Below are 23,012 nucleotides of genomic sequence, written 5' to 3'. Positions count from 1 at the left end.
GGCACTGTCAATTCAGATTATGTTTTCACCTGTTTAACATTGTGATTTGACTGTGTTGTCACATTGCCTGTTTTTAAGCAATGTTATTTGCTTAAAATTTTTATGGAACAAAATAAAAGGCCCTTACAAAATTTCATTGCATTTTTGAAGCCATAACTGAGAAAATAGCAAGTTGTTACTTTCACTGCTGCTGTTACCAACTTGGTGGACAGCAGCGAAACTTACTTAAGTTTCTGTGCAGAACAGATGAGTATCGGTTTCTCTTTTGCTTCTTGAGAAAGCTATGAGTAGCACTGACAGGCTGTATGATTCTAGGCTGTATGATTGAAAAGGATCACCAGAAAGTTTATTTTATTACATGCTCTTATTTCTACAATATAAAAATACATAGTGGTCAGTTATAGATCACATCTGAGTATAATATGAAATTCTTAGAGAAGGTAGAAAAAGTTGTAAGATAGTATTTTCCAGAATATCTTTGCTGATGTATTAGAATAATGATGTAGAAACATTTCAGCAAAAGGGAGTTTAAAAAAAAAAAGGGGGGAGATGTTTTAGAGGAGATAAATTGGTTATTCATAGTCTTGCACCTAGTACAAGACCGTATAATCATTCAATGGAATTTAAAAAGCAATGAATCTAAACTCAGATGAGAAAGTAACTGTATATAATTGATTTGTGTAATTGAGTGTCATGGAACATAAGTGGGACAAAAATTTAATGGGATTCAAAAATACTATTTTTTTGAAAGTATGAAAAAAGAGCTGCAATAACAGAATTGAACAATTTCTGCAACTTTGGGAAGTAAATTAATCTCTAGGTGTTTAGAAGAAAAAAAAAAACCCATAACAAAGCGCCTTAATCTGGATCTACAAGTTATGTTGTTTATATGAAAACAAAGCAATCTCAACTTTGAAAGAGTCTAGCATAGCAGAAGAAATACATCTTTCTCTGATACAGTCCCATAACAGTAGGATTTACTCTTTTCTTCAGAAAAAGAGTAAAAAGAGCTTCATCCTGGTGGTGTGATACTCATAGAAAACCTTTTCACAATAGCTCACTTAGGGTTTTTCTCTTACAGAAAACAGAAGTAATTGAAGAAGCTTTTCCTGGGTAAGTGTAATGTTAGTTTATTTGTGCAAGTCTTTCCATATAAATGTATTTTTCTATTTGTGCTCTTTCATTGGGTACTGCTAATAATTAACATTCTTGTTTGCATTAGTATGTTTATGGACACTCCTGAAGATGAGAGAACCAAACTGATCAGCTGCCTGGGTGCTTTTAGGCAGTTCTGGAGCAGTCTTTCTCAGGTTAGCATTTAATTTGTTGCTTACATGTACTTTATATAGTTTTTAATATAGTGATACCTTGTCTAGTAGACAAACAGCTAAGCTATAAGGTCTGTGTCCAGTCATTCAGAATCTGCTTTCAGATACGGTGCGGAAAGAATATAAGAAGACTTTGCAAGAAAAAAGTTTAGTTTTGACATTTATAAGATGATATACTTGTTCAGCAGAGGTTGGCATGCAGTGCAAGTGAAGATAAGCAAATGGAAGTATAACAGTAAAGAAATAAACAAAAAAAGGTAATTTGTTACAGGATTTCTGGTAGAAATCAATAAGTAGGAAAAAAAAAAGAGATAGATGTTTATGTTAAAAAATTACCTTCCAAAACTTAGATACCTCTAGGCACTCTTCTGTAATTGGAGACCTGGTCATCTTTGTTTTCACTGAATTTTATTATAAATGTGAAAAGGGAAGAATAATACAGAACAGTTCTATTTTATTCTATTCTGTGCTAACTTACATGTGAAAAACAAAGTTGACTGTAGAAATCAGTGTTTCAGCTAGGAGGTGTTTCCAGTACTGGACAACTGGAGAACTTCTGTTAGGCAACTGGACTTCTTCAAAATAAGATCAAAAGACTTGTAGGAGAAACTATATGTTGGACAACTGGACAACTTCTACCATTTATAGTCTTGTTCTTGTGTTAGTTTCATTTCTTCATGGTGGGATACTATATGAATTTTACAGTTTGTTTCACTACCTGTAAATATATTCTTTCTCCCCTCTACTGCTTTTTCAGGAATCCCATGAGCAGTGTGTCCAGTGGATTGTAAGATTCATTCATAGCCAACATAGTCCTAAAAGAATTTCTTTTCTTTATGACTGTTTAGCAATGGCAGTAGAAACCGGACTTTTGCCACCCAGGTAAGCTATGTCGGAATGAATCCATAAATAGGATACATGGAAGTTGTAATATTGGAGGGTATTTTACGATGGTGTTTTAAACTAATTAATTGCTGGAGAACACAAGCTTATTATCTGTCATTCATTCTTGCATTGTCTCCTTCTGCTAGGATGGTTTGTGAATCTCTGATAAACTCTGATACACTTGAATGGGAAAGGACACAGTTGTGGGCATTAACATTTAAATTGGTCCGGAAGATTATTGGAGGTGTAGACTACAAGGTATCTTCCACCCATACCTTTCTTTGTGCTATGACACGTTATTTTCTGGCTTTGTTTTTATGATTTATGTCAGAGACATCCAGTGTTTCAGTCTGCTTTCATTATGAAAGAAAAAAATAATTCAGTGTGACCACTTTTAATGCTTTTTCATAGTTGAGCTTTACCTTAATAGATAATTCTGTAAGGACAATGTAGGTCTTCCTGCTCTTTTCTCTTTTACACAGTCATCTTTCATCCCTCTTTCAGTTACAAGCTAAATAATGCTAATGCAGTTGCAGAAGTGGTACACATGGGAAAGTAATGCTATCAAGCATTAAGGCTGAAGTTCTGTCATCTGCTCTGACCCTTGTTGCTATGTAGGAAAGAGGTCCTGAAAGCTGAGTCTTTGGCAGGGTACGCTCTAACAGAAGGAGTAGGAAACCATGCATCTCTTGCAGAGAATCACCTCACCAGCGCTGGTGAGCGTGTTAGAGCAAAAACCACAACAGTGTACTTTGGTCAGCCTGCACAAGCCATTGTAGGTTGGATGCCTCTGGATGCACATCAAAATTTCAAAAGTTACTTTCTTGTCTGGGGTATCCTAAGTTTGAGAAGTTCCATAAGGAGTTTAATGTCATTAGTGTTCACATTCTTAGTAGCAGGATCTCTTCTGACACTTAGCATCAAACAACTAGTTTGTCTGTCAAAATATTGTCTGACCATATTGATTGTGTTATCTTTCTGCCAGAAATAAAGAATATCTGGGAATGTTAATTTTGTGTGGTTTCTTCTAGGGTGTGCGCGACCTATTGAAAGTGATCCTAGAGAAAATCTTAACAATTCCGAACACTGTGAGCTCAGCTGTTGTACAGCAGCTTTTAGCAGCAAGAGAGGTAACTATCTGAATTCTATATGCTATCACTATAGAGCAAGATAGGCCTCATTCTTTTGTTATTAGTGAGTTTCTAATAGCTGGGATGGCTCTCTTTGACAGTTGGTACAGTTCAACAGCAAAGACTTACTCTTTGTGCTCTAATCCTTTTCTGTGATTGCATTTTACATGGTATACAAAGAGCTTTTGGGGATAGTGCTTATTGTAGATAAGCACTAAAATCTCTAACAGGAGAGTCAGGCCCAATGTTTGACTTGCCTAAGGTAAGATGTATGAGATATAATATTGAGATTAATTTCTTTAGTTTTTTTCTTAGTGAATAAAAATAATAATTGTTTTCAGTACTTTGGAGGCAGACATAGAGGCATAGTTTTACTTAGGCTTAAACAGTCAAGTTAGACTTGTACAATTAAAAACAGGTTTTAAACTAATATAGTAGTATCAGAATACAACTTCAGAAAAAGTATTTTAATTCTTATGTCTATTTTCATGGGCTGCCTCAGACTAGCAGACAGACTACACTTTTGCTTAACTTATCCAAAGTCTTTTACATCGATGTATTTTTTTATTTATAGGTGGTAGCCTACATTTTGGAAAGAAATGCATGTTTGTTACCTGCCTACTTTGCAGTTACAGAAATCAGAAAACTATATCCTGAAGGAAAACTTCCCCATTGGGTAATGATATGATATCAAATCATGTAATCTGGAGTTTTGTTCCACACAAAACAAAATGACTTTTATTTTTCAAAAACAAAGTTTAAATGAAGATTTAAAATCTTCTATTCAACAGTAAGCTCTGTGTTTAGGCATGTAAATTAAGGTACAGGCTTGATGTGATTGCAGCAGCAGCTCCCTGCGTTTTTGCATGAAATTGATGACATAGTTTGACCTATGGCCTGATGTTCGAAACTCTTGAAGCACTGAATGGGTTTTGTTGAATACATTTGGAAATGCAGGTCATGCTTACCTACCAGTTTGTGCTTTCTCTGTGGCTTCAAGATAAGAAAAATCACTTTAAATAGCTGACCAGTGTTTTGTTTCTGTTTAAATTCAGTTATGCAAATATACTTGGGGCTCTGGTGCAATGAAAATGGTCACTGTTTCCAATAAGAATGTAATGTTGATCCAGTTTTTAATTTTGTATTCTGTTAAAATAACTAGGTGTCAGGAAAAGGATAAAATCCTTACTCCCTTGAATTAATGGGAAAACTGTTCCTGACTTCTTTCGAGCCAAGATTTAATCCAGAGTGTACTAATCTAGGTCTTTTGTCTTTGAGGAATTGTTATTCAGAGGCAAACAGATTTGTTATGAACAGGAATTCTAAAGCTTGTCTTAAATCATCTGTTACTAAATGGTGTGCACTGAAATAATATAGCATGCATAGGAGAAAGAGTTACTATGTAAACTCTTATTTGAGTGCAAACTGAGTGCTTCCTGCCCCTTCTTTATAAGGTCACGTTTTTCCTTTTGTGGTTTTAGGTTCTCAATGATTTTTCCTACTCACTGAAATGTGTATGAAGCTAGTTATTTTAGTAGATGCCTGTATATTTTATTAAAATGTATAAACTATTTTTAAGTCTTAAATATTCCCTATCAGTATGTGGAACTTAAACCCTTAACTTATTTTTTTTTCTCCTCTTCTCACCCAGTTACTAGGTAACTTAGTATCGGATTTTGTGGATACCTTCAGACCTACAGCAAGAATAAATTCTATTTGTGGTAAGAGAACGACTTCATGAATGACTTCAAAATAAATTAATTTATTTTGAACTGTTTTGTTTCTTATAAACTTTTGGGGCATATATTCATCTAAGCAAAATGATTCAGAGCTTATGTTTCATGTAGTATCTTTCCTCTTGTCAGTTTGTTCTTAGACTTGCTTCTCTTCAGTTTTTGCTTTGAAGGGGAAAATTCATATTGATGAGATCAAAATAATTTTTTGGTACAAGCTGGTAGTGGAAGCGTACTACTTGTTACATGGCCATATAGTTTCTAACTACAGTAGACATTTAGAAAATCATAGGTTTTCTATGCTCAAGGATTTTGAGTTAATACAGATCCACTGGTCTGTTAGTCATGGAGTGTTTTTTGGCTTCAATTTCCATTGGAGTTTTTGTAGCTGCTCAGCCGTATCCCTGTCGTTGCAGGCTTCTGTCTGAACATTTCCTAGCTTAGATGATCACTGGCTGTTCCTTTCTGTGAAAGAAAAACTCACCTTCGTTTATTGCTAGAAATATGAAGATTAAAATTTGGCTGTTTTAATTGTGATGCCTGTTGCATTTTTCTTCAAAAAGATAAAATGTCTTCTGTTTGCTTTGAGAATTACGTAGCTTAATAACAGCTGCATTATTTCTTAGGTTTGAGCAAGGTTTATTGCAACTGAGCTTCTTCAGTGCAAAGATTAAGAATGTAAATTCATCTGTAACGCTCCAAAGCATTTTGTGTTTCAGAAGTGTGTAGTTATTCTATTGAAAGTGTTGTATAGCTTTTATGCATGTAACTCACAGGGATCACACACAAATTTTTACAAGTCTTGTATGTGTAAATGACATATAGATATGGTTGAAGGGAAGAAAGAAATATTTATTTACTTCCTATTCTATCTGGTAGCAGTATGGCCAATCTGGACAATAGAAGTAAGTCATGGAATTTGAACCGCCAGTGAGATCTAGGTCAAAGTTGAGGCACCTAAATTTACATGCTGGTATACAGGTGTGCTGGGGGCTCAGTTCAGAAGCCCATGTTTAAGCAACTGAAATAAATCCCAGGCATTTAATCTACACTGAGTAACAAGTGTAAATTTACCCTACAAAAAACTCTTCATGTGTGATCAGCTGAATCACATTGGCCTACACTGACTGTAATTGGAGTACAGATGCTTGTAATTGACTAGTTTACTGAACAGAAGCCTGTCCACAGTTTGTCTTACAGGGTGAAGGAAAATCAAAAGACTAGATTATATACTTAGATTAGTAATACCATTTTCTCTGTGCAAAGGGTCAGTGTACCAACATTAAATCCCTAGGTTAAGCAATGGCAATGGAACAGTCTTTTGGTAACCTAAAAGGGCACTTTTAGATTAATATTTGCAAATACTTTTATTTTTGAGGTACCTAATCTGAATAAATGGGGATTTTACTCCTTAGATATTTTAGTAGTTGAAAATTAGTTAGAAAAATAAAATCAGCCTGAAGCAATCCTATGGTAAAAAGCTTTAAACAGTGGAAATTTAAGGAGAGTATAAATGTGGCTGAGGCCAGTTTTTGCATCAGAATGATTAAACAGTAGGCCAGTTTCGCTGTTTTAGAATTTATGTTTCATTGCATGTAGGTCGCTGTAGTCTTCTTCCTGTGGTAAATAACTCAGGTGCCATGTGTAACTCATGGAAGCTGGATCCTACAACCCTTCGTTTTCCTTTGAAAGGTCTCTTACCATATGATAAGGTATGCCTTATTAAGTTTCTTAAACATGTTATATTCAATACATACGAAGCTTTTATATCATTGGGGGAAAAAAATAATTTCAACTGTGAATGTTCGATTGTTCCCGCTAGGTTAACATAGAAGATGTAGATATTTTCACCGTGTTATATATTTCAGTGATTTCAAGCTATATGTGGAGGACCTTTAAAGTAGTGTGTGGTATAACTGCTGCCCAGGATGCAGAAGAATGTGAGATGTTTAATGTGCTTTGTGGGTGTGTGCCTGTGAGAGAGCAAGTGAGAGCAGAGAGTTGATGGAAAATTAGTTTAGCAGTGGGGAGATGAAAGAGAATGGGAAGGCAGTTTCTTCTTTTCTGTGCTTTTTGTTATTCCATAGGATAGATAATTTTACAATTCAAGCTTAAATATAGTTAGTTTATTTAAACTTAAAACTCTGAGTGTGAAATAGTGGTGTACTGAAAGAATTTATAAACTGTAAAGGATCAGGACAAAAATCCAGGTTGTCCGGCATTCCATTCCCCGTATCCTAGGTGTCTAAGGAAGGATATAAAGATAATATATCTAATGACATGTATGGTGTTCATACTCTACATCCATTACCATTTTGGGTATTTCCTGAGACAGATTTGGTTTCTGTATGTTTAGTAAACCTGCCTCTTCCAAATATTTGTTCAGTCTCCTCTTGCGCCTGTGTAAGCTTTCAGCATCCTCAACATCCCTTTGTCAAGGAGTTCCACTTTTCAACTTCATGTTGCATGAGTAATTGGCTCCTTCTGTTTGTTTTGAACCTAGCTTCAGATAACATTTTTCTTTAAAGTGGTTCAGCTATCGGAAGATACAGTGAGCAGTTGTTCCATATCTGCTTTCTTCACGCTACTTATGATTTTTATGCATCTTGGTCATGTGGTTCCTCAGTTGTCTTACCTGGCTTCCTTTAAGTTCTCGACAGTCTTTCAGTATTTCAAGGCTGTTTCAAAAAGTGTGCCATCCTTTTATTGGATGAAGAATGTTCTTCTATTTGTTCCCCATAAAATCTGTCACTGCTTAAGAGCTGTGATTATTTCCTCCTTTCTTTTGGGTATCAGAGAGCAAACAGATTTGCCAGATAATACATATCTGCATAAATTAAACATTCCTTCTTACATTGTTTAACTCAGTTAAATGTAAACTCAATATTAAACATAACCTTGAGGCAATACATGTTTGTGTGTGATTGCTTTTCTTTTTTTCAAGGATCTGTTTGAGCCACAGACTGCTTTGTTGAGATATGTGCTGGAACAACCGTATTCAAGGGATATGGTCTGCAATATGCTAGGTCTGAATAAGCAGGTACTGTACTATGCTGTAACACGTGATTTAATTCTGCATAGAATCTGCACTATTCTTTTTCTCTTTTCTTTGCTATAGCTAACTAAGCAAAACAGTTTAGGTCCAGAGAGTGATTTTTTTTTTTTTTTTTCTTATGAGATCATATTAGGTTAATTGGACACTGTTGCTCCTATCATTTGTATATTGCTTTACGAATGTTAAATTGAAAAGTAGAGATTTAAAATATGATTTTTTTTTTGCATTGCTTTTTTTTCCTATAAGGCCAGCCTCAAGTACACCTTTGACAGACAGTGGGAGACTGCTAGCTCAAACAATAAAAATGTTTTTTTTTTTTTCATTAGTTTTTAAAGCATTGTTGTACTCTGTTATATTGGCATGTTACAGTACTAGAATAGTGAAAAGCTGGGTTTTGTTTTGTTACATTGTTTTTTTTTTTATACCTTAGAATGGGAGGGCTTAGTCTGACTTGGGGATCCTTGAGGCTGGCCTCATAGTCACTGTTTTGTCTTTTCTTTTTTTCTTCCTTTATTTTTGTTCTGTCCTGTCTTGTCCTGCCCATCCTCCAATGCTCTAGACCTTGAACATTGCTCAGGTATGTTCACAACCTTACTGTTGTATTGTGACTAACGATACGCTGGCCGCTTTGTAGCCACTGATTCCAGTTAGAGAATACATGTACAGTCAGGGCTTGAAATTGGCAGGACCATTAGTTGAGGGCAAATTCTCACTACAAATCTCTAGAGATATGAGAGATGTAGCATAAAGCTGACAGTCAGTGGTCCTTTGGTCCTAAAATTTTCGTTGGAATGGACTGCTACCATTTCCATTACCAGTTATAAGAACTTTTACTTTGTCTGCTGGAATTTTCAGATGAGGAGAGATTCTTAGTTCAAAATTTCTTTCCTTATGCAGGTGGAAAAACATCCGCTGCACTTGATTGTAAAATTATAAAGGTGTAAATAAATCATTGTTTAAAAAAAAAAAAAAGCTTTACTGGTGGAATATTCTTATCATTAGGAAGTCTCTGTAACAAACTTCCCAACAGACAATTATAATATTCTCCAAGCTAGGTGAAAGAAAGGTAGTGCAGAATACCATGTGAAAAGTAGTTCCTTAAAATTTGACTACTTGTTTAAATAAATAAATAAACGCCTGAGCAAATCAACCAAGTGGACTTCTGCTTGAAATTTGAAGTTATGGGTATTATATTTACAGTTGATCCCTTGTTACAATAATCAATTCCACACCTACTTTAAAAACCATTGAAGATTTATAAAATAGCGTTGCTGTTTGCAATACTATAGTGAAGGTTGTGTCAGTGTTTCCATTTAAGAAACTTTTTTTAGATTTGTAACTTGACTATAAAATTTACATGATCCTGAAACCTTGTGTATATTTCCCATTGTAAGTGAAATACACCAGTGCTCTTTCTGGATTTGGACAATGTTTTTGAATGCGCAGATTCCTACATCTTGGCAAACAGTACTCTGTGTTGTATATGACAATCTTCTGTATCGGAGACTTGAAGCAGCTGAAATGTTAAACCTTGGAAATGAGCTGCTAGGTTTAGTGTTGAAATGAGTAGTATTTGTATTCTGTGTCTATTTCTGTGTCTACATTCAGTTAATAAATCAAACTATTCCTCTGTGCATCTTGTAGCTGGTAAATAATACAAGATCTAGACAAAAAACCCATACTGAACCCTTTTTATTCTTCTAACTATGGATAGTCTGTGCCTTCAGTTCAAAAACCATTGAAGTTAAAAATGCTGGTTTTAACTCCTCCTTTACTGTCTTCTAAAAGTAATCAAGGAAAATTTAAATGAAGTAATGAAATATATTGAACTATACTTCTTAAAATTTGTTCACTAGTACAGGAATTCCTACACAAAGTTTCAACCTGGCGTGAATTTTTATGGCCAAGGAACAAACTTGAAGAAGGTAGCTTATAAAGGAAATGCTGACAGAACATGAACTATAGCTGTGCTACTAATATTACACCAGCATAAAGATGTTTGGGCTATTGAAAATTTGTGAGTTAAAATTACAAATATAGAGTAGGCTGGTGTAGTGGTGTAGAACAGGAAATAATGTTCCATTTAAACATGAATATGCTCTTGTTTAAAACTGTGGAAAACATTAAAATTTTACTCACTTTTAGGTACAAATTAACTTCATGTTATAGCTGAATTTCTTAATGTAGCCACCTGACAAAAAATAGTAGCATGCTTTTCAGAAGTTGTATAACTATATCGATGCTTTCAGTAAAATGGCTGATAATTTTGTATTTTATTATTAGAACTGAACTAACCTGCAGAAATGAATGGTCAGTATAATAGAAGACACTTAGAAATGCAAATAGTGCCAAGTTTGTTTCAAAATAAATACAGAAACACCTCAAAGCAATGATCATTATTTATGATCATTAATTATTTATGTGAAGCTGCTTGTATGCCCTGTCAACTATTTACACAGATCCAGTTGCAGGATTGGAGCCTTCATTTGAATCTTTTGGCATCACAAACTAGGTATGGTTCAGCCAAATTTGTCCTAGTTCTCAAATATTCTTGAAGATGAACAATGAAATTTTCTGGTTCAGTCTTAACTAAGCAGATCTATGTTAGGAAACTGTTCACTCAAGCCATCTCTGAGTTGTGTAAAAAAAGTACAAATCCAGCAGTCCTGTTAACCTTGCAGAGAGAAAAATGAAGGTAAAATTTGATATGTTTATAGATTCATATATTCCTTTCAGGATTCTAAGTTTTGCTGTGGATTTTGTTGTGGGATGAGGTTTTCTAATACCTTTATCAAGTATATTGCTTTAAGTCCAAATGTAATAATATGGACTTCAAAATGTTCCTTCTGTTGGAATCTGGGGATTTTTATTTTTTGCTACTGTGTACTTCTGTGTGGGACAGTACCTTCTCTTGTATACCTGTTTGAACTGGTCTATAGGAAGTAGAGATTTAAATTGTACTTTATCATGTATGTTATCATGGTTTATGGTTGGACTCAATGACCTTAAGGGTCTTTTCCAACCTAAATGATTCTATGATTCTATGTCAATTTATATTCTGCTATTAGCTGGGGTGATATAGCTCCCCATACTTAATTATCTTTTAAATAATTAGTTGAGGTATGTAACAATCTGTTTTTTGGAAAATGATTAACAGTTCAAAGTGTCCTAATACACTGATGCCGAATTAAGATTCAGTTTAGGGATCCTACAGTTGGTTCTTAAAATCGAACTTTAGTAATGTCTTAAGGACATTAAGTCACTTTGAACGTTTCTGTTTATATCTTTACCTTCACTGTATGTACAGACTTGCATGAAGAATAAAATGCCATTTTTGCTTGCATAATTGCAGTCAGGATTGTATTACAGTCCTCTAAACCACAAAAAATTTTGTTAAGCTTTGATTTCTCTGGGTTGGGGAATATTTGAAAGAGGAGGTAATTTTCAGGTGTCTTGTTTCTGTAATGTTATACAAACTTTTAATTAGCAGCTGTTGTATTAATGCTTTTGCTCTTCAAATAGTATATTTGACTGGTCACCTTTTAAACCAGCTGTGGTGATCTACAGCTTTGAGTAGGAAATTATCTATGCCATTCTCTGTTCAGGTGAATGTGTAGTTACTCTCTCCTAGCTACAAACCAAGATAGTTTGCTTGGGGAAGATGTTTATTTCATGTCTGTCCATGCGTTGTGTAAGCAGAATCATCAAGTGAAAGGAATGACAAAATGCAATATTAAAAAATTTACTTTCCTTTCCCTTTTATTTTTAAAATATTGTAGGTTGATGCTGGGAACTTCCTATCCAATGTTACTAGTGTTAACGTGACAAAGTAATTAAATCAAGGGGTGTGATTATTTTTTATATATTTCTGATTGTAAGAGTGTGTGTTGAGAACACTTGAGTGCAATTTCTGTGTTGAAACTTACTCCATATTTTAATGAGGAAAACGAGAATGCCCACCAAACCCAACTTAGTAGAAACAAAATCAGATGTAATATAAACAACAAGCTTTAAGGTTTTGTGCCTTGATAGCATACAGTTTTGGAAAATAAAAGTGAGAGGGAGGCTATAGTTCTGTCTTGTATTAACTACTTCAGGCATTTAACTTATACATTTTGAATTGGACTTCTGGAGACACTACTCTTGCAGGGATCTTGGGCTCTGCGGTTTGGTCTTCTGAATCCATTTATTAAGTGTAGACATTTATTAAATATTTTTGAGCCAAATGTTGTTTGCTTAAAATATTCAAGAACTATAATAGCTTGCAGCTAGCCTTACTGACTTCTTAAAATACTTTTCTTTTAGGGAACACTCTTAATGCTACCTGCCCCCCAACCCCCAAAACCCCCCCCAGCCAACAGAAAAAAAAAAAACCCAAACCCAATTGAAGCTTTGATCCACTTAAAAAAGTACCACTAGTCTATTAGAGGGCTGGTCTCAAGAAATTCTAGTATCAAGTTGTCATGGTAGTGCTTCCCCGCCCCCATATTTCTTTATGGTTTAATAATGTTTTCAATGAGATTATGTATTTGTCAGATCTTTAAATATTATTTTCAGGGCAAAATGGAGAATACATATTTATATAACCAGATTACAAAAATTTGAATAATGTTCTCTTTAGGAAAAAAGCATTGTGGTTTTGAATGCTATATTTTTCTATATATAATCCAAAACAGTGTTTGGGGTTTTTTTGTTGTTTGTTTTTGTTTTCTTTAAGCCATACCAAAACATGAATTCCTACTTACTTGTGAGAGGAATCAGCTCTCACCTATATTTTTATTCGTCTCAGTATATACTGAGATGTTCTTTCAGTTATGAGCAATTAATAAAACAAGGCCCCAATCCTGCAAATTCTTATGCAGCATAGTATTTTATTTCTCAGTGCTCCAAAACTATAGATACAAAATCTGTGCAAAAATGTATGTTCACTGAAAATACAGAAAAAAAATGCCAGAAAATTAAATTAATGAAGATTGAATGTGAAGTACTGCTATATTTCTTACTGAAAACTTTCTTAAAGCAATAAAAGCGTGATTTTCAGAATAAAAGAGTGAATTTATTTTTTTAATTTCCTGTCTCCTAAACTTTTCCCAATCTTAGAATTATTCAGAATAGTGAAAATTCCTACTGGAAATTCTGGCTTTCTTTTTAACAGTAATATTTTCCTGTTGTATTCTTTGAATAACTTTATTCTAAATTAATATAGCCTAACGTGATTAGGCTTTTGGACATTAACCCAGTGCTTAGCAAACTATTAAATTTCAAGCCCTGTACATAGTAGTTTTGCATGCTGGATTATAAACTAGTCTGTAGTGTTGTCTGTTGCACCCTGCTCTGCTTCATAATTAGTTGCTTTGGGAGGGGGAAAAAAAAAACGAACCACAAAAAACCCAAAGTATTCTCAACTGGTGGTGTTAATACTGCTCTCTGTAAACCTGTAATGTGGTTGATCCATGATAATGGCATTGCGTACTGGAAGAGAAGGTGAAACTGTAATCGATGCTTTCTGTTTTAGTTAGAGGATTGTGTTAAGCATGCTTCAGGAAAGCACAGCTGGAATTGTAGCTTTCTGCAGTTTTGAGCTGGCGAAGAGCATGTAACAGGGGATGCTGTTCACTATATTTTGTCAACTTTTCCCATTCTTGCATTTTATTTTTAATTGAAGAGAATCTCTTTTTTTCATGGCAAAAGACTACCATCGATGAAGGTAGAGCAAGCATCTCCTTTCAGCATCTCTCTTTCCTTTTATATTTCTTTCTTTATTACTTAAAAGGGTTTTTTTAGGCTGCCTGGCTAGTAAGTCAAAGAACTCATCTAAGGCATCCCTAAGATGTTTTAAGAGTATTTGGGTGATCTTTTAAAACTTTTTTATGTATACCTTTTTGCCTCTAGAAAGGGATACTGCATTTTCATGATTAGTGTTGGAGCAGCTCAGTTCCTTTTCTTTTGTGTCATTAAAGTAATAATGTTTCCTTTAAGGCTGCATTATGTTACAGGCACCTGGTGTAAAAAAAAAAAAAAAGTTACCATTCCTGCATAGAGATTGTAATGGAACAGAGGTTAGATTATTTCTGAAGTGCTAGCACTGTCTGAAATAAGTTACATGCCACACAGCTTTTTGTTCTTAGTAATAGTACTTTGTGTGAGTGTAACTATACAAGTGCAGGGTAATAAAAGATTGTTGCACTGAAGAACTTGTGATATGTGACATTATACCTGATGGTCTTAAACTGAAGATTTATAATCCAAGTTCCAAATTGCTGGTATCGGGCCTGCTTTACATACGTCTGTACTAACATACGTAACTTGAATATATAATGCATTCCTTACTTGATCATTAAAAGTCATCAGGGAAGGTGTGTATTTTAAATGATTTCTGTGTTTGCATAGCTCACTGTGGAGATTGTGGCAGTCTAAATCTAACATCTAAAGAGCTTGTCACTATAATATGGAATTTCTGTCCTATTCACAGTATGTAAAATATACCACTTCTATTAGATTAATTTTCAAGTCTCTTTGGTCTTGTCTTGTACTAGGTGGTGCTGTGTCAGTAGAACAGCACCTAATTATACAGGTATTAACCAGATGTTAGTTCTGCTGCTAGTTGTAGGTTGTAGGTGAGCCTAAAATGAGAGTGAAAAAGAGAATAGTCATTAAAGACCTATATTGTGTATTGAGATGTTTCCTCTGGGTTTGGTGGTATAATTGATATATCTTTTTCTTTATGGTGATCCCTACTTTTGAAATGGACTTAAAGGAGAAAAGAAGGAAGAAAGAAAAAACAAACAACAAAAAAACCCAAAACAAACAAAAGAACACTCACCAGAGCGTTAAAAGAATGGACTGTGTTTCCCATGAATGCAAGATCAGAGAAATAACATTCTGTGTGAATTTATTAAAAAACATAAACAAAACCCCCAGATGTTATTTGTGCATTGATGATCTGTGTTTTAGAACTGAGTAGGGAATTATGTAATTTGTGATAAAATGTAAAAATCATTGTGACCTGTAACATAGTGCAGCTTTAATACACTGGCTTATCCTTAACTTAAGTTCAGACTTCATTTCATGCTTCCCAGCCTTCTGTCAAAATACTGTACTGTAACTGCAACTGTACAAGTTCTGAAGTTAATGGCAAGGCTTTTGGAATACTGTATCTGATCTCTGCCTTACAGCACAAGCAGCGCTGCCCTGTGCTGGAGGACCAGCTGGTGGATCTGGTGGTGTATGCCATGGAACGGTCTGAGACTGAAGAGAAGTTTGATGATGGTGGAACCAGTCAGCTTCTGTGGCAGCATCTCTCCAGCCAGCTCATTTTCTTTGTGCTCTTTCAGTTTGCAAGTTTTCCTCATATGGTCCTGTCACTCCATCAAAAGGTAAATTGTTTGTATCGCTCCCACGTGGTAAGAGAGATTTTAAAAACAAAACAAGTTGAAAAGAAAAAAAGGTCACTCACCCCTGCAAGAAATACCTTATGTGTAAGAATTAGATTTTTGATTGTTGTGCTCTGTAGAAGTCAGTCAAATTCTCAAGTTACATTGCTGTGAGCTAGGTCTGTTTCTAGTGTATTCAGTTAGGATGTTGCATTATATTTGGATTCAAAATGTGCTAATAACTAGAATAAGGAGATAAACTGGCATAATTCAGAAGATCCGAGTACTGTGCTGTTGCATCCAATTTACTTCCTAATAATAATTCCATTAAAACTGGTACACTTTCTAGTATTTACCCTTTTCTGTGGTGCTCAATGCCTCTCTGAATTCTAAGGGTGGTGGTGCCAGTCCTCCATAAGAAAGGAGAGGACGGGTTACAGTAAGTCAGCAACATCCTGAGCTCTTTGCCAAGAGAAAGTATGGTGTCGATGGTAGGAAAGGGGTGTTCTTTCTCCTCACTATAGGTTTAGCTTGTGGCTGTTTAGATACAGTTTCTAACTTGCGCTACGCGTTGCTCCATCTTCATTTGTCCACAGTTCCATGTTACATCAAAATTTACTATGTATGTTGTGTTTTACTTGTGATGGATTCTAGTTCTCTGTTCTCTTTGATATCCCTGAAATTAGTTTTACCAGGGTTGCATTCCTTTAATTACTGTTAATGAACCATTGAAACAATAGGCACTATACAACAGATTGCACAAATCTAATCTAAAACTAAAGCAAGCTAGAAAATAGTAGACATTAAGACTACTGGTTATTAGAGAATTACTTTTACAGATAAAGAAGTTAAATAATAAAAAAACAAATCCAGATGGGTCCAGATGAAGCAAGCCCAAGTTGTTCTGGTTCAGAGACTTTCTTTATAGATAGAGTTAATATAAAACCTGTGGCCTGCTGCTAGCAATGGCGATCCTGTACTTGGCTACAGGGCTACAAGGTGACAATTTAAGTCCAGTATTTAAGAGTTGCTAATTTTTCAAAACAGCAATCCTCAAGAGCTAAATACATTTTAAATCTTACCATTAATTATTGTGGGCCTCCTAGAATCTGTTTCTGTGTTACAACTAATGTAGCTGTTTGCCATCTTTCTGAAAGCATGATGTACATTTGTGCCTAAGTCCTGCTATAAAACTCCTAGTAATCTCTGCTGGAACTGTTTTAGTCTTCCCTTCTACTTTTATAGGAATCTTTGCAGTGATTTTTCTTCTGCATGCAGTATTTGTCTGTTACTGAGTGTTTTTGACAGTTGGCAGGACGTGGTCTCATTAAAGGAAGAGACCATCTGATGTGGGTGCTACTCCAGTTCATCTCTGGCAGCATCCAGAAGAATGCACTGGCTGACTTCCTCCCAGTTATGAAGCTTTTCGACCTCCTGTATCCTGAGAAGGAAGTAAGTCTTCTCTCTGAAATTAAAAGTTTTATTTTTAATTCAGCTTGAGACCTTCATATGTCAATATTACTATCACTCTTGAGTCACTGTTACAGCAGTGTGCTGCATAGTTGGAGAGAGATGTTTCATAATTAAATGAAAATTTTCAGGATTTCCTCGCTATGTTTTTCCAGCAACCATGTTTGTGCAGTGTTTTTAGGGGTGAAAAAGACTTCTGTTAACTCTTCCTTTTGACTAAGGTTTTGAGGAGTTTGTTAAAGTACTGAGGATACTATTAAGGAATAACGTGGAATTTTATTGTTACATCTGGGCTGTAACAGAATAATACACTGAGAGATGCTTTCAGGTGCGAAGAACTGAACATGACACTTTAAATTTGTTTTGTATTAATGATTAATTAAAATTGATTCTGTGGTAGCAAATCAAATCCTAGTCATGCTCTGTACATTCCTCTAGAATGAAGGTTCCTGAGGAAGGGGGAGTTAGGCAAAGTTCTTAAAACTTCCATCGTGACAGCCTTGTCAGCATGAAGTCCTCATTGCTTGCTCTTATCATAGTGCCTTCTATTTTGGGCCAGTAGATATGTTAACACAAATGTGTGGTGTACCAAACTGATATGTAGCAGTTTTTCCCCCTCTTAAGTTAATGTGACCCACAGAAATTCTTCAGTACAATTTGTTCATGAGCTTGCAATTGCTTTTGTCAGCCCAAAATATGGGAAGAATGACGGGACTATTTACTTTAACTGTAGTGATGGGCTCTGAGGTACACTTGTTTAAAGTGTCTGTGGGACTAGGGCATTTCTGAGGATTCAATTTCACAAGCAGTTTAAATGTTATCTATGGCTGTTGCTCTTAAGAGGATGTGTCTTACTATCCCCTTGATTATGCATTGCTGCTGTCTCCCTTGCGCTTGCTATCGGTGATGCTTGTCCAGTAGTAACTGTACCAAAGGAAAAGAAATGCGAATGTTGGCAAAAGGAGAGAGCCAGGGTGCCTTTTCCAATGGCAGTAATATACCTGAGTCTGTAGCCAAAACCTTTTGAATTTTGGTGTGTATCTGTTCCTTTTCATAGGAAGTGTATTAATCTTTAAGTATAGTGGTTGGTGGACCACTGAGTACCTACTATGGAAGCACATACCATAACTGATTTCTGAATAATGTGGAAGTGTGAGGCTGAGAGTAAAAGTATATGCTTTGTAACTATATGTGTCTTGAATTTGTATACTCTAAGCATCAACTTCCATTTGCTGAGGTCTTAGATTGTTTGTTTGGGGTTTTTTTTTTTCAGAATAATTACTGAGGTCCAGGTCTTTTCCACAGCTCTTGATTTAAAATTGCATATACAGATGAGGGTAGAATCTGTTCTTTAAAAATCTTGCGTTTGGTGTTGCAAGTCAGAAAAAGAAAAACTTGACCTTGTGAATGCTGGCTGCCTAAGTTGGTTTTCTGTACATTAATACATGCAATATGTCACATTCATGTGTTCTTTCTTTAGTGTATTCCCGTACCTGATATTAACAAACCCCAGTCAACTCATGCTTTTGCAATGACCTGTATTTGGATTCATCTGAATCGGAAGGCCCATAGTGACAACTCCAAGTTACAGATTCCCATTCCTCATTCTCTTAAACTTCACCATGAGTGAGTTTTGGGGGGTTTGTTATGTTTTGATTTGTCTAGACATAAGAGAATAGGAAGCTCCAAGTCTGTATTCAGAATGTATTGTGTGATGGGATGCTGTATAAGGGTTACCAAAGGAACGAAGCAGAACTAAGAAAGAGCTCAAAGTCAAAATATGCTGTTATCATGCAGCTAACAGAAATAAAATATTACATCTAAGATTAATAAATCTTTTTTACTGATGGAGAATCTGAAAGAAAATTGACTATTTTGTTTTATTATGCTGTGGTTTGGAAAGTGTGCGTAAGCAGTACATTGGGTTAAGTTTTGTTCAGAAAGGTGATTTTTAAAGTGTATTTTTTCCTGAGGTATTTTTCTGATACAGGAAAATTGTAACACAGTGAAACTGCAGCATAAGATGTAGTCGTTTTGATGTGGTGCAATTAATAAATATTTCACTTTTTCTACTATTTTGCAATGGATTTTTTACTGGGGTTATTGTGGGTGTAATCCTGGAATGCATGTATATTCGGCTTGTTTCTTTCTACTTAATGTTTAATCTCTTTGGCACACAGGTTTTTGCAACAGAGTTTAAGAAATAAAAGCTTACAGATGAATGACTACAAGATTGCCTTGTTGTGCAATGCTTATTCAACCAATTCAGAGTGTTTCACTTTGCCAATGGGTGTGCTAGTAGAGACTATTTATGGAAATGGCAACATGAGGATACCTCTTCCAGGGACTAACTGCATGGCATCAGGGTCTATTACCCCGTTACCAATGAACCTCTTGGACTCACTCACAGTTCATGCCAAAATGAGGTATAGTATGCAGCTGGCATTTTTTTAACCTGTAAATCTGTGTGTAATTATCATCAGGAAAGCTTTCCTATGTCTGTGCATGTCATGTGTAGATCTGTTTGTTTACTTAATAAATTTCTTAACTTTCAAGTCCTTGTTTTTGATTGAAAAATACTTTCTGTCTTTCCTTCAGTCTGATTCATAGCATAGCTACAAGGGTAATTAAGTTGGCTCATGCAAAATCTAGTGTGGCCTTGGCTCCTGCTCTTGTGGAAACCTATAGTCGCCTGTTGGTTTATATGGAAATAGAGTCCTTGGGCATCAAAGGCTTTATCAGTAAGAAAGAAAACCTTTTTTTTCTTTCCCCCCTTCCTTCTGTTCAGCTGCATTTTCTTTTAATGGAAACTAGAGACCATAGTAAAAATGAAAATCTAATGATGCAGCATGTTGAATACATGTATAAATCATTTTAATACAAAGGAAATTGTGATGGTTATCCTAATGCTGCATTAAATTTCATATGAGTGTGCTGCTCTCCCTTTATGCCATCACTTGTATGGTCAGGACCTTCCTAGTTACACTGCGTTGTGCAAAAATATGTTTAACGGAAAATCGTAAGCAAAGTTACTTAATTAGATGCAAATGATACTTAATTGCACTTGTTAAAATAATTTGCATGTCTGCTGTATATGTTCATTCAAAAGATTGAGTTCTACACTTTCACAGCATCTTCAGACAGTGCTTGCACACGCACTCTTTGGAGATAATACAGTTTTCAAATCAAGTATCTGACTTGCAGCCTAATGTAACTGTCTACGCACAGTGTACTCTGTAGTTGTATTTTGAAGTGCAATCACTTGGAAAACTTACTTTACGAAACCTTTTTCATAAGGTCAGCTCCTGCCAACAGTGTTCAAATCTCATGCATGGGGAATTTTGCACACTCTGCTAGAAATGTTTAGCTATCGGATGCATCACATCCAGCCTCATTACAGAGTCCAGCTGCTCAGCCATCTTCATTCCTTGGCTGCTGTGCCGCAGACTAATCAGAACCAGCTTCATCTGTGGTGAGTGACGGTTACCATATTTAACTGTAATCTCATATTCCTCCTTCATCATAAGTTGAAAGCTGCGTGAGAACTATGTTTAAATGGGACATAAGTACTTCCCAGTCTTAGTTCTGTGGCTGAATTGTTTTGTGGTATCTCAGCAGGTCATGTTTCAAAAATACAGTTAGATATTAGTAGTAGTACTCTGCAGAGTTGCATGAGGCAGCGTCTTGCACAGATGTGGCAGCAGTGTCATGGCTCAAAACACAGGAACACGCACTAGAACTGTCATGTCAGGAAGTGTCGGAAAACTGTTGAGCTTCTTGCACTGGAGATAAAGGGCAATGCCTGCTACTTGTAGTCACAGTGATTGGCTTATCTGCCAGTGGGACTGTGCTTGCTTACTCCTGTAGCAGATGTATAACTCCATTACAAGAGTTAAGTTGGTTCCACTTAATTCTTTAGTGACGTTAATTTTCAGTCAGATCAGAGAAATAATCTGATTCATCCTGCAGCTGTAAAGCAGTTGGAGCAAGGCTATGGTGGCTTTATGTGAACCTGAGTGGAGAAAAAAGTGTCACTTCCATCGTATGATGTATGTCTTATATCAGCATAAAACATGCATAAAACAATGGCTAATTTAGATACAAGAAAGATGGAAGAGCTGGTTAAAGAAGCTCTAGAGTTGATATGCAGATAATGCTAGGGAAAAGCTTTGAGTTTAACTTACTGTTAACAAAGTTGAAGGGTATGAGATTCAGTTTGTATGTAGAATCTGGGGTTTATTGCAGAAAAGTTGGGGAAAAGAGTGTCCATTCACTCTTAGAGTAGAATAGTTCTTGTGGGGGTATGTGAGGGTGACAGAGCAACCTCATTATTATCAGTTCATATCAAGGAAGTCTAGTTACACAGTAATGTCTTAGTCCAAATTCAAATTGCTCAGTTGCTTATCCTTTATCAAGAACAAAGAGAACAAGTAAAGACAAGTTTCTCCTTAAATTCAAGGTCTTGCTCTTTTTATTCACCTAAATCTTGTTTTGTCATCTTAGTCTGTGAAATGTGGATGTTAATCAGTCACTTTTGATAAGCACTGCATGCAACTAGATTGGAGTAAACTAACCTATGGCTTTGGCATTTCAAAGACACAGGGTTATAAAAAAGCCTTTTAAATTACTTCAAACTACCTGGTGTGAGAAGTGCTTCCAACTAGAGCACTGGAAAATAAAGTGCTTTTAATCAAAAGCAGTACTTCCTAAGTTCTTTAATAAGGACAATTTAGTGCTGTCTGCTTTAAGGTGATAGTTAGCTTTGAAACTTCCCATGCATTATGCATGCCTTTTTATTCTGTTTTTGCATATATTTATTTATCTATGTATCCTTGTTCAGATGAAGACGTTCAAAAGATAACAAAATGGGGGCGGGTCTAAATTGAAGATACTTGCGGCTCTTTTTCAGGGGCTCTGCACCTGGAATTTTCGCTAAATCAACTTTTGAGAGCTTTATTTGAAAATATAGTACTTAAATAGTTGATAACAATTCTATTAAAAAATGGGAAAAGCAAACTTTTCCAAAAGGTTAAGATCACTTTCAAAACAAAAGTTTTTGTATTATCTGAAGCAGAAAATGGAGGAAAAATAGGTATTTTGGGAATCTTAGAAGCTGCAATATAAGCATTATTTGCTAACTGGACTGTTTCCTTCTTTCAGTGTTGAGAGTACTGCTCTAAGGCTAATCACAGCTTTGGGCAGCTCGGAAGTCCAACCACAGTTTACACGATTCCTCAGTGATCCCAAAACAGTTCTTTCCGCAGAATCAGAAGAACTCAACAGGGCTTTGATCTTAACTCTAGCAAGGGCAACACATGTGACAGGTAATAGCAGTACTGTGAGATAACATCTAAGTGAAAGCTGTAGTCAAGCCATTTTGCTAAAATACTGTTTAATAGAGTATCTTTGAAATAACCCAGTCATAAAACATATCCCATACACTTCTGGTTTTGAAACAAAGTCTGATTTTAATTTCTAACTACTTGTTTTTAGGCAAAAAGCTATTATTAAAGCAGTAGTGAAATCAGACATTGTTTAAAAGTTTATTTTTATGCAGAGATACAGTATGACTAGTTATTTTTTTACTGTCTTATTTTCAATTTCATTATTTTAAATTTAAATGTTTGGATTGATTACGGATACATGCCATTTAAAAAAAACCCATGGAATGTGCACAGCAAGTATGTTGCTCATGTGGAAGCCACCCCCACTACAGCTTACCTTTAAGAAAAAGTAGTGTGTGGTTTGGGTTTGCTTTCTTGGGAAAGGGAGAGGGGGAAGTTTTTATTGTGTGTTTTGTTTTAACAATGTGCAATGACATGGGTCAGGTTTTTGTTAGTTTTGACAAGGGAGATGTCTTCTCTGTTTCCTTTTTTTTATGGTTCTAGTCTGCAGAGTTGCTGGAGAGTTAGAACAACTGATTTTACAAAAACTGGTAGAGGTGATTTGAAAGGGAAAGGGCTTCTTTGTGTTTTCTCTATTTTTTAACCTTTGCTCAACCTTTAATGTTAAATCAACACTGGGTTTGGGGGGATGAG

General features: G+C 35.5%; 1 protein-coding gene across 6 annotated transcripts in view; it reads left to right on the top strand.

Moving 5' to 3' along the window:
- MED23 (mediator complex subunit 23) overlaps nt 1-23,012 on the top strand; it is a 40,342-nt gene that overhangs the window by 2,332 nt on the left and 14,998 nt on the right. For 3 of the 6 annotated variants that reach the window (XR_008234762.1, XM_052784367.1, XM_052784365.1), the window contains exons 2-18: nt 1,082-1,113; nt 1,223-1,310; nt 2,086-2,210; nt 2,360-2,471; nt 3,245-3,343; nt 3,918-4,019; nt 4,995-5,064; nt 6,676-6,788; nt 8,021-8,116; nt 8,691-8,708; nt 15,307-15,507; nt 16,813-16,956; nt 18,455-18,600; nt 19,155-19,400; nt 19,573-19,715; nt 20,272-20,446; nt 22,135-22,298. Coding sequence is in view for 5 of the 6 variants with exons in the window: in XM_052784367.1 (XP_052640327.1) it covers nt 1,082-1,113; nt 1,223-1,310; nt 2,086-2,210; nt 2,360-2,471; nt 3,245-3,343; nt 3,918-4,019; nt 4,995-5,064; nt 6,676-6,788; nt 8,021-8,116; nt 8,691-8,708; nt 15,307-15,507; nt 16,813-16,956; nt 18,455-18,600; nt 19,155-19,400; nt 19,573-19,715; nt 20,272-20,446; nt 22,135-22,298 (2,074 nt within the window). In the remaining variant the exon portion in view is untranslated. Of the gene's footprint in view, nt 1-1,081; nt 1,114-1,222; nt 1,311-2,085; nt 2,211-2,359; nt 2,472-3,244; nt 3,344-3,917; nt 4,020-4,994; nt 5,065-6,675; nt 6,789-8,020; nt 8,117-8,690; nt 8,709-15,306; nt 15,508-16,812; nt 16,957-18,454; nt 18,601-19,154; nt 19,401-19,572; nt 19,716-20,271; nt 20,447-22,134; nt 22,299-23,012 lie in introns of those variants that run through there. The other 3 variants (XM_052784369.1, XM_052784366.1, XM_052784370.1) reach the window with 3 other exon arrangements.

Source organism: Harpia harpyja, chromosome 4 (genome assembly GCF_026419915.1).
Source record: "Harpia harpyja isolate bHarHar1 chromosome 4, bHarHar1 primary haplotype, whole genome shotgun sequence".
Classification (NCBI taxonomy): Eukaryota; Metazoa; Chordata; class Aves; order Accipitriformes; family Accipitridae; genus Harpia; species Harpia harpyja.
Note: the sequence above shows the minus strand (reverse complement) of the source record. Positions and strands in the feature narration are given on the sequence as shown.